The following is a 17,615-nucleotide window of genomic DNA, read 5'->3' as shown; positions in this document are numbered from 1 at the left end:
CAAGTTATACAACCAATTTAAACAAAATATGTATACAATATACTATATAATATATATATATAATGGGTATTTTTGATCCCGAAAAATGCATTATCCAAGGCAGATTTGTAATGAATATAGAGTGATTCTCAAAGTATCCAAATTCACCTTCTAATTTTCTTCAATTATGCAGTTATTAAAAATATTGGATTTTTGAAATTTTGAAATATACTTATAATAATTATCGTATTTTTAAGTTTAGAAATTTTTTTCTGTTTTTCCAACGAGTATCCCTTCTTTACGGTGAAATATTTAGCGTGTAAGTTTTTCTTAAAAATTTTAAATATTAGAATCAACATTTGATTGAGTAGTCATTGAGATATTCAACATGGTGTACTAAGTATAGGTCCACGATAATGGATTTGGCAGACATTGGAGCTATACTGATTTGAACTTTAAAGTGATTAATATTAACCATTACATAATTTACAATAAAAAAGATTAGTTCTCATTTAAAAATAGACACTCAAGTCTAGGAAACTGCAAGTACCTACCTAATACAAAAAACTTCAAGTATTTGAAAATATGGCCTTTCAGCGAATTCAAAAATTCCAAAAAAATGAGAATTTGAATAGATTAGTATTGTGTTGAATTTAACTCAAGATATTTAACGTGTTACCGACATTTTGTTATCTACACGTGATATAAAAAAAACCCAAACATGACTTGACACAAGTAGTGAAAACCTAACTGATTTGGTAATCTTCATTGAATACGTGTTTTTCAAACTGAATTTATTGTTCCAGCATATTTATACTGAACATGTTAATTATTACAAAAAAATATTAGATTATTATCAATTTATTTTAAGTTAAGTAATCCAAATACATAATAATATTTACATGTAACTAAATATAAGATTGTTATACAATTATTTCAATACGATATAATTTATTCAATTTTAATCTAGATGTATCTTACCTACACAAATATTCAGTTATTATAGGAATCATGGTGTCAAATATAAGTACCAATGTGATTTGTACAGTAAAAGCTTGAAATGCAATAACAAATTTACTGACTTTTCGTTGCTTTTAATTAAAAAAAAAAAAAATAACAATACAATAAAAAAGGTAGAAAAACTTTTCTTTTTTATACACTATGTTTGAAATCATAAAACACCATGTTTTAAGGATGTATAACACAATATCAAAAGTTCAGATTTTATATCCGAAACAAAAATAATCTTATGTATCGTGGAAGTTGTAAGTTGTTTTAAAGTTTGAAATTATAAAAATTCTTAGTAAAAACTGAAATTTCAAATAAATTACAATACCCACAACCAAGTTTATTTTTTAATGAACATGGAAAATGTAAGTAACTTATAAAACTTTAACTCATTAAAAAAGAAATCATGTTATATATTTTTAATTCAAGTATCCACTACTCGTTATTAAGATAAACAAAATAATTATATTATTTGTTACTAAATTACTTCATTAATATGATATGTATGAAGACTTAATACCTATAATGTGTATATTAATGTTTGTTATAAAATAAATATATTATGTTTAAAATTGTAGAAGTTATTCGTTTAAGTGTTTAATTCTAAAACCTTTTAAAAATTGATGTTACGATTTTCATAAGTAAGGGTATAGTATAATTTAAAAAAATGAGAGTTAAACTGATAAACATTTAATTACGGATAAGCTTACAGTCTTATAACCCGGGATTTAAGTTAATAGGATTATAGGAACACGATGAAAACTAACACTTTAACCCTATTTAGTCAACATTTTATCAACTCGAAACTTTATTATATACTGCACATATTAATATACTATTATATTTTGCATATTGTGTGATATCTTGTATTTATTTATTTATGGCTTATCTTTTAAGCAACTTTCAGTCCCTAAATAGTTTTATCCAATTCAATTTAATAAATGTACCAGTTAGCTATTTCAGATTTGAGTTTTTATTTGTCTTAGAGAAATTCTAGGAATTTATTAAGTATAAATTCAAAATATATAAAAAAATGTTTAGTGGGTACAGTATAATGTTTAAAAATCAACGTTAAAAAAAAGTAATTAACCTGGCAAATCCGATACGACACTTAATATTATGCAATAAATCAAAGTTATAATAACAATTTTTGTACTTAACAATTCGAAAATATAATTTAACGTTCAACAAATACCTACTCATAAAATATAATAACAATTGATATTAATTTAAAAGTACAACATTTCATTTATTTATCACAGGGTAGGCATCTAAAATTATAGACAAAATAAGTTCCAATCAAGTTTTTATTACGTTTCAGATTTGCGTGACATCGTGAACAAGAACAACAATAGAAGAAGTATGTTCTTATGAGATTTGTGAGTCCTTTGTGGAAAAGTGGAAAACGGTGAAATGACTATTATCGATCAGACTACAAACGTCTCCAGAATAACAGAGTTGAACGAACAAGCACGAACAATTTAAAGGACTGAAAGGAACGTTGTCACATTGATTCCTTTCGCAAATGGAGTTAAAAAAATATGTTCGATAAAAAAACAAAATGAAGAATAAACTTGTATAGTTCAGTCTTTATTTGGTCCAAGAGAATTATTATTCGATGTTAAACAGTCAAATCACGAGGGACTTGCAGCTAAGACAGTGATAAGTGGACAATTGTAATAAGACTTTTTATAGTATTCGTCGAAGAACAACGCGTATTAGATTGGTTCGTCTAAAAACTTCATATAATATTGAAAGGAAAAATTATGTGTTTTTTTTTTTAAATTTGTTAATTCACTTCAGGTAGGTGGTTACCTACCATACACATCAGCACAGACTGTACACCGGTATTGAATACGTGCTTAGCATAACACAACGTTTGGCCGATAGTATTTTATAATCTAGTATTATGACAATAATTTACAGATGAGAAGTGCATTATTATAGCTGTGTACAATAATTAATATAATTAATAATAACGTTGGCGACAATAATATCAACTACGCGGTACTTACTTTGAAACCTTTGTACCACTCTTTAATGGTCGCTTCGTCGTATCTCGTGTGGGATTTTAAGAAGTCCATGTCCTCTTTGGACAACTTGTCTTTGCTACCGAAACAACCCATGTCTGTAACAAAATACGATAACACAACGGTTAAACAATCATCAAATGCACAACAAGTGGTTTTTTTAAGTGTTAAAAAATATACATGACGTTTCCGGTAAAAATTAATTGGGGTAAAAAATATCTCTTTCACTATTATTGTGTTTCTATCAGACGAGCTTCACGTACACCGTTTGTCCGCTGTACCCCTTAATTGAAAGCTTCCTGCTCTATGTGCACGGCAATAAAACCACTTGACCCCAATTTCAGTGACTGATGTGGCTTCGCCAGTTCGGAAAAATATTTTCTAATCTCAGCGCGTTATTCGATATTCATAATTTATATCCACCCAGTACTACGCGTGTCATACATATACCATACAATGTATATATAGGTATACGGTATATGCGTACGTATATATTTAAAGAAAAATAACGCACATAATGCATAATGGTACAATAGTTTTTGTGTATTCGGAGCGACAGAGAGTAAATACCTCGATTTAATACAATATATTATATTATTTTTATTTTTATACACATCACTCGTGCCAATCGTGTACACACAACAACACAAACTCACGCCCGCGAAGATTTATAGGCCATGCCTTGCCACAAGTCAGCTGCCGTCATCTTATGACTAAATGGTTTTGATGGATGTTCACGAATCCTTAAAGATATTGCGTTTTCAAAATAAATTTGATAAGATGCGGGACTGTATAATATAATATATAGGTAGGCGCCTATAATAGCAGTAAGCTATTGCTCGAAAGTGAATCGCATGTTTCCATTTATTTTCTCCACAGAGAGTCTGTCCCGATAATACTTATTTATAGAATATAAATGTATATAATATTTTAATTCTTAAATACCTACGATATTTATGTGCAATTCAAAGTTAATTTACATACACCAACGTACTTACTGTATAGTGTATATATATATAATATATATATATTATATAGTGACTACTCGGTGTTGTCGATAGTTACGTTAACAATAATTTTAAAACAATAATTATCAGCAATCGCCAGGATAAAAAAAAATTGTCAACAGCGACGTTGGTAAATGCATGATTATTTGTACCAACGAATTTGATAAATCAAAATCATTTTTATTTAAACAAAAATATAAAAAAAAGGAATAGCTGCAATGCTATATAGGTACATCTAAGTTGAAATACCATGATTTGTTTTTAAATTATTTTGTAATATCATAATTTATTTTTCGTTAGGGGGATGCCTAAAATAAAATTGTATTTTATTTTATTTTAGATAAAAGATAATTAAAAACAAAAACGAGATAAAAAATTAATTTCACTTGAAAAAAAAAATGAAGTATATACCAATTCAAATGAATGACATTAAGTATTTTGGTCATTAAGTAAAGTGAATATTTGTGTAGCCTTAAATAGGAAATGATAAACATTTTAATTTATAAAATACTATCACATGAATAATGCTATAGCATTGTATAATATAAAAATGTACATCTCGTTAGTCGGTGAAAAATTTACATATTCATATTTTTACGCAATCAACAAGGATCTAAATTGAATTTTTAATACACTTTGATATATATTTGATTACTTAAGTTATACATTTATATAGTTTTAAACTTAAAGTTATTTTTATGATACTAAAACCTTTTTATGTTGATAAGAAATACACATTCCATTACAATAATTAAATACTTTATAACATAAATCAATTACATTATCATTATTTTAAATTATTCATTTATTTTGACGTTAATTTAATTCTAAAGTAGGAATATTTATTATATTAATGTTTAAAATGTCGTTGAAAAAGTGTTTAGTATATTCGTTGGAACTTGTTCGAACATTCAACGTACATCGTAATAATAGTAATTACAACGAGTATGAAACGCGCTATGTCTTGGTGTGTTTTTAAATTTAAAAACAGAAAAAAAAATCCAGCTACTTAACTTTAAACTATATACCGCGCACGACAATAAATATACCCCGTGTATACGAGTACAGCTTACAAAAATATTTTTGATACAAATTATTCTTGATAATATGTATTTTGTTTGTATATAAACTCCGCAGTAGTGCTCAAAAAACCCCTCTTGTGTCCCAGAAATACCACCAAATCTACAACGGTTTACCGTAAGACCGCGGAACAAGTATAATAATATGTACGCACTACACAGGGACGTTTGATCTCGTATACATACAGTGTGCGTGCATCAGACCAGAAGGTATTTCCTGAATGGAAATATCAACGGGAAAACAGGCGAAAATACGACAGGGAAAAGGGAGCAGAAGCGGGTACGTATTTTTCTCGAATAAATACATATTATTACGTGGTCCGCAAAATAACCGAAAGAACCTTCGGCGGAACGACGTGAAAACGAGTGATTGCACTTTGCCGTGTCAGTGGTTGGTTTGAGGGGGATTAGAGAGGGAGGGGGATTCGGGGAGATGATATCGTATCCCGCTATATACATATTTCAGTATTCTATACGTGTATAGCGCATATAAGTATATACGCCATAGATCCAGCAGCGTATATATTATATTATATAGGTATACATAGAAATGGAAGGTAGAATTCGACGCGTGTTAAAATAATGAGGCGTACCACTGCAAATGGAACTTATTAGGTACCGTCCACTTCACCTCGCCAACAGAAATAACCCCCACACCCACTTCACATACTGATTGTTTGGAGTTTCGACCCTTAATGTGAGGGGGTGTGATATGGTGTAGTTGAAGAGGACCAGCTAGCGCTCTGACCCGCGGCACAGGCGAGCACATAATAATATATAAAAACGTCGAACGTCAAAACAACAAACGATTGTTATGGATGTGTGAAATTCGAGTTTACATTACCCATGTTCGACTCAAGTTCATTTTACTGGGCACGTTTCGTTTCAAAACAACACCGAGTGGTACGAAAATGTGTTTTTGGTACACGTCCCCTCACACCAGCATCACCCCCCCAAACTGTACACTATTTATTCGGACGAAACCGAAGGCATACATTCATTATTGTGAATGGACGCAGAATATATGAGTGGAAAGACCTAGGAATAGTGAACACAGCACGCTGGCCGTATGAATAAATATCGCGATTATAGCCGTAGGTGTATTATAATTTAAATAAATTGTTATTTACGACGCCCCCCCTCCCACAGGAGCCCAGGAATGAATAAATGATAAAATCATCAAACCGATCGCTAAATTATGCGAACGCGTCCTATACTCCTATAGAATATTTATCGTTTCATCCCCGACCCGCGACGTCTTTGCCACATACCTGCTACCCCTACGGCGCCACCAAACATACCGTTATTCCTTTTTTTAAGGTTTAAAAAGCAACCGGAAAAAATAATAGCCGATCCGTGGCATTTTACCTTCAAGACCACTTCCTCCCACAACTGGCGTGGTCGTGATTATGGTCGGTAACGATAAAAAACGTTAACGTTCATAATAATATGTCCACACATATGAAATGGCGGGGTGGACAACCATACATTTCTTCACCAGAGGATGGCATAAAAGAGAAACGAGAAAAAAACTTGATGGACAGTCCAGAGGAGTGGCTAGAAATTTAGTTCGCTACGAACTCGAGAGGATCAAATATTATAGTAGATCATACACAAAATCTACTCATGTCCAATAACCTATATATATAACTAACAATGTCACAAATGTTAATAACGCACAGTTTATCGTTGATATAGAATTTTGAATTTACAGTCGACAGCATTGACGGATTCGATTTTTTTTCCTCAAACTAATTTCGGTGACCTGATGCTGGAATTTCGGTAAAGCCACCACGAGTTCATCCCATACTATGTACATACGCGAATAGCTGAGGGACGCGGCCTCTCGCCAATTTGGGAATACTGCAGGTGCGTAACGCAAGGAAGTGGTCGACCGGGGCACACGGTATAAAACCGATCCACCGAGTCACCCCCTTCCCACAATATTGACCGACACCTCTCCCCCAAAACGCAACCGCCCCGCGGTCCGTCGGTGGACGGAGGCGCGGAAAACACATTTATACCATCGTCGTTTGCAGCGCGACGATCGCAACCACGAAACAGTACCTCTACTACAGTTTATAATTTATATATACATGCTGCAGAGGGGAGGTTTTAGAATATATATACGTAGGTACACTTGTATAATATGTGACGGACGGTTGAAAAAGAAAACTCGCGGTCGAAAGAGTACCACCCCGAGCACGCACTGCACTATACATACGCATCGTATTATAATATATACCTGCACGCGTTTCCGAGCGTTCGATTTATTACCTACAAGTTTTTATATATTTGATCGGCGCGCGCAGTTAATATTATACATAATATGATACGTATATATATATTATACATGGTATGCCGACGAGCCCACTCGCCACACCACTACCACCCACCCCGGCCGCCGAGCGATATATATATATATAGTTTAACGCACTGCACGCCCGACGGTGTACGGGTTATATACCTGTACGTATATTGTATAATATAATATATAATATATACATGTATAGTAACGACACAGTGACAGTTTCCGATTCGTGTCGTATAATATGTGATCGACGACCGGGGGGGGGGGGGGGGGGGGAGTAGCTCCCGCGTGTCGTTCCACGACGATAATAATAATATAACGTGCGTCAAACGTGTATCCGCACACGCGACCCGAAATAATAATAATATGTAATTTTACTATAATATATTAAATATGCATATGTGTGCGATATGCGCGCACGAGATAGTGACTTATTGTTACACGTGGGTACGTGCCTATAAAATACAATGCATTAGCATACGCGTACGGTATGTCACGGTATGGTATATGGTACGGTACGGTATATGGTGTGTACGTGTAGGGTGATGGTTGCAGGTGAGAAAGAAGACAACAATATACAGCCGAGACGCCCCGTGTACGATGTATAGATCGATATATACGAACCGAAGAAAGTACCACAACGTTCGGGTATATCTGGGCACAATGGTCGGTACACGTATACAAAATGACATTCGATTCGAAATTCGAGAGAGAATACAAATGGGAAACCAACGCTCCTGCGCCCCGGGCAAACTATTAAGTTCAAGAGCACTCTCGATATAAGCACGAGTATAATGTATATATATATATAAATCATATATTATACAGGACGATTTGTATGGATCACGATGATGCCTGGCCCCGGAGGCAACCCGAAAAATGAAGATAAATAATTTTAAAACGCTGACGTCCTTCAACGATTTGTCGGAATAGGTAGGCATGATATATATGAACTCGAGACATTTAAAAACTGACAAACACACCTATATAACGACCATTTTATTGATAGATGTTTGACATATTTGTAAAATAATTTTTATTTCGATCAGATGAAAATACCTACACCGATAAAAAGGACAAGAGACGAACGGATTAATCAGTTAAAACGTCAAAGAACAAACAAATATCATTATAATCAAGGTGTAAAGATTATCATGTTTGCATATGGTCGTCATCTGATCCACAGAAATACTGAAAAACTTGTTCTGCACCAAATGTATTTGATCTTGAGAGTTGAGACTGCGTGATAAAGACAATATACAAAGACGAACAAAAAATAATCGGTTGAAAGTATTTTCCGGGACAAAATATTCCCGAAACCACCTACATATACACGTACATCAGTGTATACACATTCATAATTTCTACATTATAAAACACGCTGAAACACATATTATACTTGTCAACACTCTTCAACGAATATTTACACACTGTGTATCGATATTTTATCACCTGACTCAGGACTATTATTATATAAAACAAACATTTATTATTTTCATGTTCGTGGTTTACATGCGACATATACCAACGTGGCTACGTACCACAAAATACAAATAATAATCATTTAGGAATAGGCATACAATACCATTTAATTAATACATTAAGAATATATTTTCAGCTCTCCTAATGCTAAATTTTCATTAACGTAAGCACATAAACGCTATTTGTTTACTCCCAGATGTTTTATATTAGTCGGCTAACCGTCGAGTCGTTAAGACAGGAATATAAAAAAAAAAAAAACAATCACATTATCTATAAACTATAAAGACTAAATAAATGATTGTAATTATAAATAGCTTTGACGGGTTGATGTCATTTAAATGATTTACGCACACAATTACTGAAAATTATTCATAAACTGCCTCTTGAAATGAAAAATTATCAATCTGAATAACGTTCTACCGACGATCGTGCACTGCTGTATAATATAATATTATATGTATATTAGAATATTATGACGAAAATTCGTCATTAGTGATCTTAATTGAATACATGAATATAATTAGGAAATTATTCATGAATACGTATATATGTGTAGGTAGTGAGGTACCAATCGCGCGTTGCTCTAAAGCAATTAATATACGATTAGAATTTGGTACAGACGTACAATGCCGTTCGAACTATGATGTCAAACCAAATAAATACTTAACATTGAAAATACTTGTTACATTTTAATAACTCAATTATGAACTACTATAATTAGCAGCTCGATTATTATAAGCTGTAAAATGGAAACGCTATATAATACTATAATATCTATTTGCTAAACAAAGAAGCCAAACAGTGAATTGTAAAAAAATCGAAATCGATAAAATTTAAATAATATAATATATATACACACAAAACAATATTTACGCCAAATCCATGTACTTCTATTATTATGTGCCTCTATAATTATACCTAAAATATGCAAAATGCATGATAACAATGTACTGAAGTGTATTCAGTTTTTAATAAAATTGGTTCGTATTAATACCAATACTATAATTATATAAAATTATGAAGTATACTCGTTCGTAAATATTTTATAGCAAATATTGATTTATTATAAGTAATTTTGTAGAATTTTATGAAAACCTATAGAAAAAACCTAATTACAAAAATATATTTTAACATAATTAATGCACCTAATATTTTAACCAATTATATAAATGTATATTTACAACACTGTGTTCGTATTTTATTCACGTTTAACAACTTGTTTATTACATTAAAACGTAAAACTTAATCATGTACATCGATCGCCGAAAGTCGAAATATGCGTCTGTTCAATATTGTTGTTTAGTATCACCAACAAAGACGATCACGCAATATAATTTCGACACGATCAAAATTTAAGTAATTAATAATTATTGTAATCTATGGTAGGTATAAAAACCTTTAACGCGATAAATATAATATAATATGTGTACATAACATAATCATATTTATGTATGGACGTTTTGTAATCTATAGAATTTAAGAATTCAGGGATGCACCTCCTAAGTCCAAAGGTCAGGTTATGATTGCGAAATGAAACCGCCACGGTGATGTGAATAATTAATATTGAACTGCACCCAACCAAAGTATTAGCGTATTTATTACCACAAATATATTGTTATATATGACAACAACCGTCAAGGTATGTGCAGTCGTTGGAATCCGTTTGAATAACTTATGGATACTTTTCTAATGCAAACGGATGACGTTTTCAGAACACGAATATTCACTGTGCGTGCGCACGAGACGAAAAATGGATTTAAAAAAATAACATGTGCGGTTTACACATCGTATTATTATTATATTGAACCACGACGACGGAAAAACGTAAGCACTAGCATATAAATATATAGTATACGTAATATCATTTCGTAATACAATACAGTTAAACAATAAAAAAAAAAACGTATACATATACACTTCACATGTAATATGCAGTATACCTCTACAGCTATGTATAATATATATATATATATGCATTATTTTATCGAACACCCACGACATCACCGGTACAATGCAAAATTTGACAAAATTCGATAAAACTATTGCACACATGATATTCACGAATACACGACACACGCAGGTACGAGGGGGGGGGGAATATAATAATATATTTATACAATATTACTCGAAAACACTTCCCGCTCGTTTGCAAACATACGATATTATTATGTAGGGCGTCGTATACACCACGTGTTGTCGTTTAAGTTACAAATGCGTACCCACGCGAGTAAAGGAAAAAAAAGTCAAGTACTTTTCGACAATAGACTGTTTCTCGAACCTGTCGCCACAAGTCATGAGGTTTTTATTTTAATATTTATTTATCGTTTTGGTGAGTACCTATGTGCGCCGCACATTGCGTTCGCGACATCGATCGGTATACAGTATCGTACGTTTTCGATTGAAAGCCCCCGCCCCCTCCCCCGAACACCACCATCAGTTTTCCATCGAAACACTTCCGGCGATTTGATTCTAAGAACGAACAAGATGTCCGAACTCTTTCGTCGACTAATTTTCCAGAAGTTGGGCATTTTTTTTATATTTTTTTGTATTGACGATTTTGGTTTCTATTAATTTACTATTGAAATGCAATTGAACTTGACAAACGCGATTTCCTCTACAGTTAAAGAAAATCTCCGACCGATGCAAGTGCAGACTTGTTCATGAATTCAAACGTATTTTTATTTTTAAAATAAGACCACTGGAAGTATCTATACCTAAATTATTGTCAGGCGTATTTAAATTCACAAATTGGTTTTGAATATCTTGATGCACTGCCGAAATGGCATGAGCATGAGCGTGTGTAATGTGTATCCGACATTCTGACACGTTTAATGGTCGGGATGTAATTATACACTACCGTACACATACACGGTCTACGTTCTTACTTTGTGTCAGGTTAACCAGGAATATTTAATTAGAGGGCAGCACTATAGTCCCCTTAACTCCTCCCCCCTCCTCTCTTGACTATACGTCCCTGCGAAGACACACACACACACATTACTGATAGTTTACTAGTCGTACAAATATAAACAGTGCCAGCAAATCAGCATTGACACACACACATATATTATAGTAGGTATATAGAGGGTACATAGAGTGTCCGTACACAACCCCTTAGAACAATAAACATCGGGGACGACGAACGATATTGTGTTAGAAATTCGAATACTATATATCAGGGGTGGGCAACTCAAAGTCACTAGAGCGCCAATTCTTAGAAAATTAAAATTTAGCGGACCTGAGCATAGGTTGAAACAAAAAAAAAGGGCCATTCAAAATGTATAAATATAAAAAACTATAAATAAATATAAATATATAAAAAATAAATAAATAAATATAAAAATATAAATATATTTTAATTGGTGTTAAATAGATAATAGAGTGTAGACGCGATAAACTTTAAAATTGTATGATGTATGATTTGAAAATGTAGCTCGGGCCGGATAAAAAAAGGCTCGCGGGCCGTCAGTTGGCCACCCCTGCCATATATGTTACTATTGATGACACTATCACGTGATGTGTGTGTGTGTGTGTGTGTGTGCGCGCGCGCTCCGATACAGCGCCGTGACGAAATCCATCTCTGCTACATATGCTCATCCTGGCAAAGTCTTAATGACCGTCGCGGCTTTTGAAACGGTCGAGTCCACCGCAAAATCATCGTCAGATTTATTTATAACGTTTTCTCCGCCGTCAGTACAATATAAACACCACAAACAGCGGCCCACACACATTGCAATAATGTGCAGACATCAGCCGAGCACGTCACTGGCGGCGGCGCCATTAGTTACACACACAGACGCACACACGCACACACATGCACACGCCACACACACTAAGTGACTGCCGAACGGGACGACACGCGATCGTAATTATTATTTCACCATCGGCCACGACGACGACGACGACGACGGAGAGTTTCGTGCGCCCAACCGAACTTGACACGTTTAATCATAATTCAATAATACAAGTCCGACGACGTCAAGTTCACCGCCGCCGCCGCCGCCGACGGTGACTCGTGTGCCCGTTGGTGTAATATTATGTGCTTGCCGTCGTAAATATTCCAAAGCGCCTGCACGCTGTTATATCCGTATGAATAATAGGATATATTACGGCCGGCGGTTTTCCGGAAAATGAAAACGGTAGAAAATATTACGTCGACCAGCTGTGCGCCGCTCTGTATTTCGTTAAGTTCTTAACGAAATTGTCGTTTTTATTTTAGTATGCACTGCGCATAATATATATATGGGTCGAGATTTCAATATCGAACACCAGACAATACGATGTTAATCACCAGTCGTTGTGCACATAAATCTGAACGCTCGATATCATTGTTCGAGATTGAAAATAGTTTCTACATTCGTTTAGGAAAATGTTATAAAACCCTAACTGTTCTTAAACAGAATCGTTTTTCGAATTGATGTAGATATTGTTGCGTTCATATCTCATGCAACATTCATAATGAAATGTCAATATTATATTTGTGCCTCACAGTAGTATAGCTAGCACCGACGAGCGAACCAAGATGATTGCCTTGATCTTGTCTATGTACTTGCTACTTTTTCCCATTACTATTCATAATAACCATAGAACAAAAAAAATAAAAAAATTAATGTTTTCGAATGTTCTTTTTCTCGCAGTGTGTAAAGAAGAAATAACATGTCAAATGTTAAAAATTGTAGTGAATACATATTACAAACACATTTCGTCCATAGCTGTTTCATTATCCCCATTTATATAGTATAATATAATTCTATACTTACAGTCGTATGATATTTAAGACATCGAAAAGCAAAAAATCAAGAAGACACGCAGGTGTCCCTTGCAGTGTATTATACAAAGGTATACCATAATATTATACATGTTCATCACAGTCTATTCGGGCTAATATAATTGTAGAAGCTCAGCAGTAATTTCGCGAGCTCGGAGGTGGTCTTTGGATGTATACACGACGCGATATCATCTACGATTGGGACATTGCGTGCATAATATTATAATGTTATAATGGACCTTCACGTCGAGGTCGATTGTGTTTCGATCGATTACGACGATAATATTTCATACGCACGCTATTGCAGCGAATCGCTTTGATTAAAAAATAATTATTATTACAATCATAATGCGCAAGCGGTGGATTATCTCCCGTAAGGGATATGACAGAAACAAAAAATAATAAAACGGTGGGCACCGGGAGAGTGCTTTAATTAAAATAAAACAATCTCCGGGCGAACGTGTCCCATACAATAATATCCATTATTATAACCGAATGCCGCCGCTGCATACCGTTTTAATTTCCATCTCTGATTGGTATTTATATTTTATAGTAAAAGCCATTTCGTTTTCCGAATACATTAAACAGTAAAAGGGTAAAATGCGATTAATTATGCAATTTTTATCGTGTTTTTACCGACTTCTCGACAATTCGGGGATCCGCATTAAAATAAATCCACGACGATTTTTGAATTTCCGAGTGTGTAATACCCGGCACTCTACCTTCTCGGAAAAATAATTATACATTTTGAGCCGTGCCTGCCGCCGTTATATTATGTTCGGAATGGTTATAAAAAAATAAAAAAAAGCGTTTGAAAAAATAAGGAGAACTGTCGAGCCTTAATTTCATCCGACACGCACGGCGGCGCACGGTTGTAACCTGCGCAGGTACACATCTCGACCATTTTGATTACTCAAAATATCAATTTTAGACTTGACACGCAGCACATAACACGACGTGTATGATCCAACTGTCCAAGTATATATTATTCTATATACCTACGTCAGACAGCAGATGCGAAGGGAAACAAATATCATCATTCGAGCGATCCGGCAAACTGCAAAATATATTGTGATATATTATTGCAATATATAATATTATACGATTCTTGACGTAACGCAACCACTCGCGTCGTGTTCATATTGTTTTAAATTCCGTTAAAATACCACGGAACACCACGGCGCGGTTACATTTCTCTGGAGTATTGTTCTTTATGTAAATTTAAACATTTATGTTATTGCACACAATGAAATAAAACTATAACGGTTAAAAACCGAGGGTATTATTCGCGTTTAAGGGAAACAGCTAAACGTTATGTACCTACCTATGTGTATAATAATATACATAATTTATTATTATAAATACAACAATATAAAACAAAATTAGAAATGCTTTTAAATGGGCAGTTACTTTTGCCGTGTTCATAATATATACGACACATTATTTTTATTTTATGCAAATGTGTGTATGCTTACTTGATGATAATATCATATGTGACAGCAAATGAGAAAAAAATATAAATTTTTAATTCGACGAATATCATTTAAAACTGCAGATATCATATGAACGGAAAATATTTTTCATCGTACTGGAAATGAAAATGAATCAACAATAAATACGAATAATTATTTTTCATGTGATATAATATCGTTTGATTACATATTATATGATCGTGCAGATAGAAAAAAAAGCTACTACAGTATTATGTGAGTTGGGCGTTCGATCAATCTCAATCGTAATATTTTTCGTATTATTCCATGGCACAGCTCTACGTTCTATCGCGGGGTTTGTTCTCAGAAGAAATGTTTAATCAGTATTAATAGGTACGCGATTTCTCTGGAAAGTAATGTATTTCGTATATAAGATGTATTTGTTTTCTCTTGCACGGTCCCTTTTTCAGTGTAATTGAAAAAAAAAATAATAATAATTCTCCAAATCAATCTTGCCGAGACAACTCAAATGTGATGCTGTCGGAGTGACTTATTATTTTTAATACGGCCCCGCGCGTTGTTCCTTTTATTTATTTATTATTTATTTGAAGAACTTTGATCTGCTCGGCGCCGGGCCGCGTATGGCGTAGGTAGTAAAACAGTAGGTATATATAGCCTCCGGAATGGAAAATGTGACGGTTTTGGGTTTGATTAAAAAACTTTATGTGCGCAGTGAATTTCAAAACTTTTGACATGCAAGCCACGGTAAATACACAAGGTGAGAGATGGCGAAGAAGTCGGAGAAGAGGCGTTGTTCGAGTGTATACAACGTCTATGTATACAGTCGTAGCAGTGTCTCTCCGTCTCGGCGATGGACACTGCGGCAGTATATATCACCGTAAAAAGGGTAACCCGACACTGGGAAAACACAAATGCCGAGGCGAAGAAATATAGACGAAATCGACGACGGAGTTTGTTTTCGCAACGCTTTAAACAGAAATGCTGTTCGATTGTGTTTGCGTTGGAAATCTCTCGGGCAAACGCGATGTATACACACCGCCTACTATAACTGTATGCTGCGCGTATGTACACGATCGAAGGATCCCGAATAACTTCATAATCGCAACTATCCACTCGAACGAACAAACATAATTATTATTAGTACACATTGTTAACGCACGTATATGTACAAAAGGAAGTGATTTATTTTTAATTAATAAAACCACTTTAGAAACGTTTATTAAATTATACATACTATATATAATCGTCGTTTGTACGGACGCGAGACGTTTCGAGATGATTTCAGGTTTCAAATTTGGCGAGGTACATCATACGATTTTAAGCGGCGAGTGATTCTGCAGGGGAATCTCAAGTAGCTGCAGGTAATATATTATATCATATATATCATGTAATAATAATGGTGAACAGTGACATCCTAATCCCATACGGATCAATGTACAAGAGCAGCGTTGGAGTTGGAGACATACACAGCCTAAATTAGGCATAATAAAATATACAAGACGATTTAACGCCACCCCACCTCTGCACAGTACAATGCGTATACTAATTTCAATGGCCATACCGACTCGTGAGTTTCTCTCTTTCGACGTGAGTATACCGATGCATGCGTCTTATTGTAACCCATTACAAAGAAATAACTATTGTTGCGACGTAGGTGTATAAATAAACCGTGCAGAGATCGAAGTAACGGTGTCCTATATATATATACATAAGTATACAGTGTGAGTGTGGAAAGTTTGGAGACTTGAGTTCCTCCAATGCGCGGTGTCGTATACTGTTATGTTTAATCGGCGAACGTCATTTCATACGACGTGATCTATATAATATACACGTGTACATTCTTCACTACATCACAAACGGGACTTTCAAAATTCCTACGAGCACTCTGTGCATAGTCCGTGTAGATGATAATATGCGCGTTTGTGTAATCGAGCGTCTTGTATACAATTACGGTTTCGTCATACGAATGGCAATTTGACCGTCGGAGTTTATATATAGACATATTGCCAAAACGTGAAGTGTCGCTAAGTTTATCCTTTATCGAACAACCCGGTCACGTCGACGTCTCGATCGGTTAAGTATACGACGTGTACCAATATCAATATACATTTATACACACGACCGAGTTTATATGTCTCACTTTTGAGGCAGAAATGGCCAATCCGTATAATAATTGAACCTTTATGATATAATTAAATACATATAATTAGATTATAATCGGTCTAATCGAATATAGATATAACGACGAACACATAAAAACTGCGATACGCGTACATTAGTATAAGTATTCACGTTTTACTCGATTTATGCTCGGTAACGCGATCGGGGCTTACTTTTTATGTGAACTAGAGGGGGGGGGGGAGATATTAGAATATTCATGTTTGAAATTTGATATCCCCCTGAAAATTTGCTTGGCTCATATAAATATCAAGACGCGCGAGCACGGATTTAAAAATATTACTGTCTCCCCTTGCTTCTCCAATTTACGCGATCTTTCACA

The 17,615-nt window shown here is 34.2% G+C and overlaps 1 protein-coding gene across 2 annotated transcripts in view; it reads right to left on the bottom strand.

Moving 5' to 3' along the window:
• The window catches only part of LOC111039193 (neuronal calcium sensor 2), a 42,681-nt gene that overhangs the window by 8,509 nt on the left and 16,557 nt on the right, over positions 1–17,615 (bottom strand). For both annotated transcript variants that reach the window (XM_022322562.1, XM_022322563.1), the window contains exon 2: positions 3,003–3,115. In XM_022322562.1, coding sequence (XP_022178254.1) covers positions 3,003–3,115 — 113 coding nt within the window. The remainder of the gene's footprint in view (positions 1–3,002; positions 3,116–17,615) is intronic.

Source organism: Myzus persicae, unplaced genomic scaffold (assembly GCF_001856785.1).
Source record: "Myzus persicae strain clone G006 unplaced genomic scaffold, MPER_G0061.0, whole genome shotgun sequence".
Taxonomy (NCBI): domain Eukaryota; kingdom Metazoa; phylum Arthropoda; class Insecta; order Hemiptera; family Aphididae; genus Myzus; species Myzus persicae.
The sequence above is the reverse complement of the archived record's forward strand: the minus strand, read 5'-3'. Positions and strand labels throughout refer to the sequence as shown.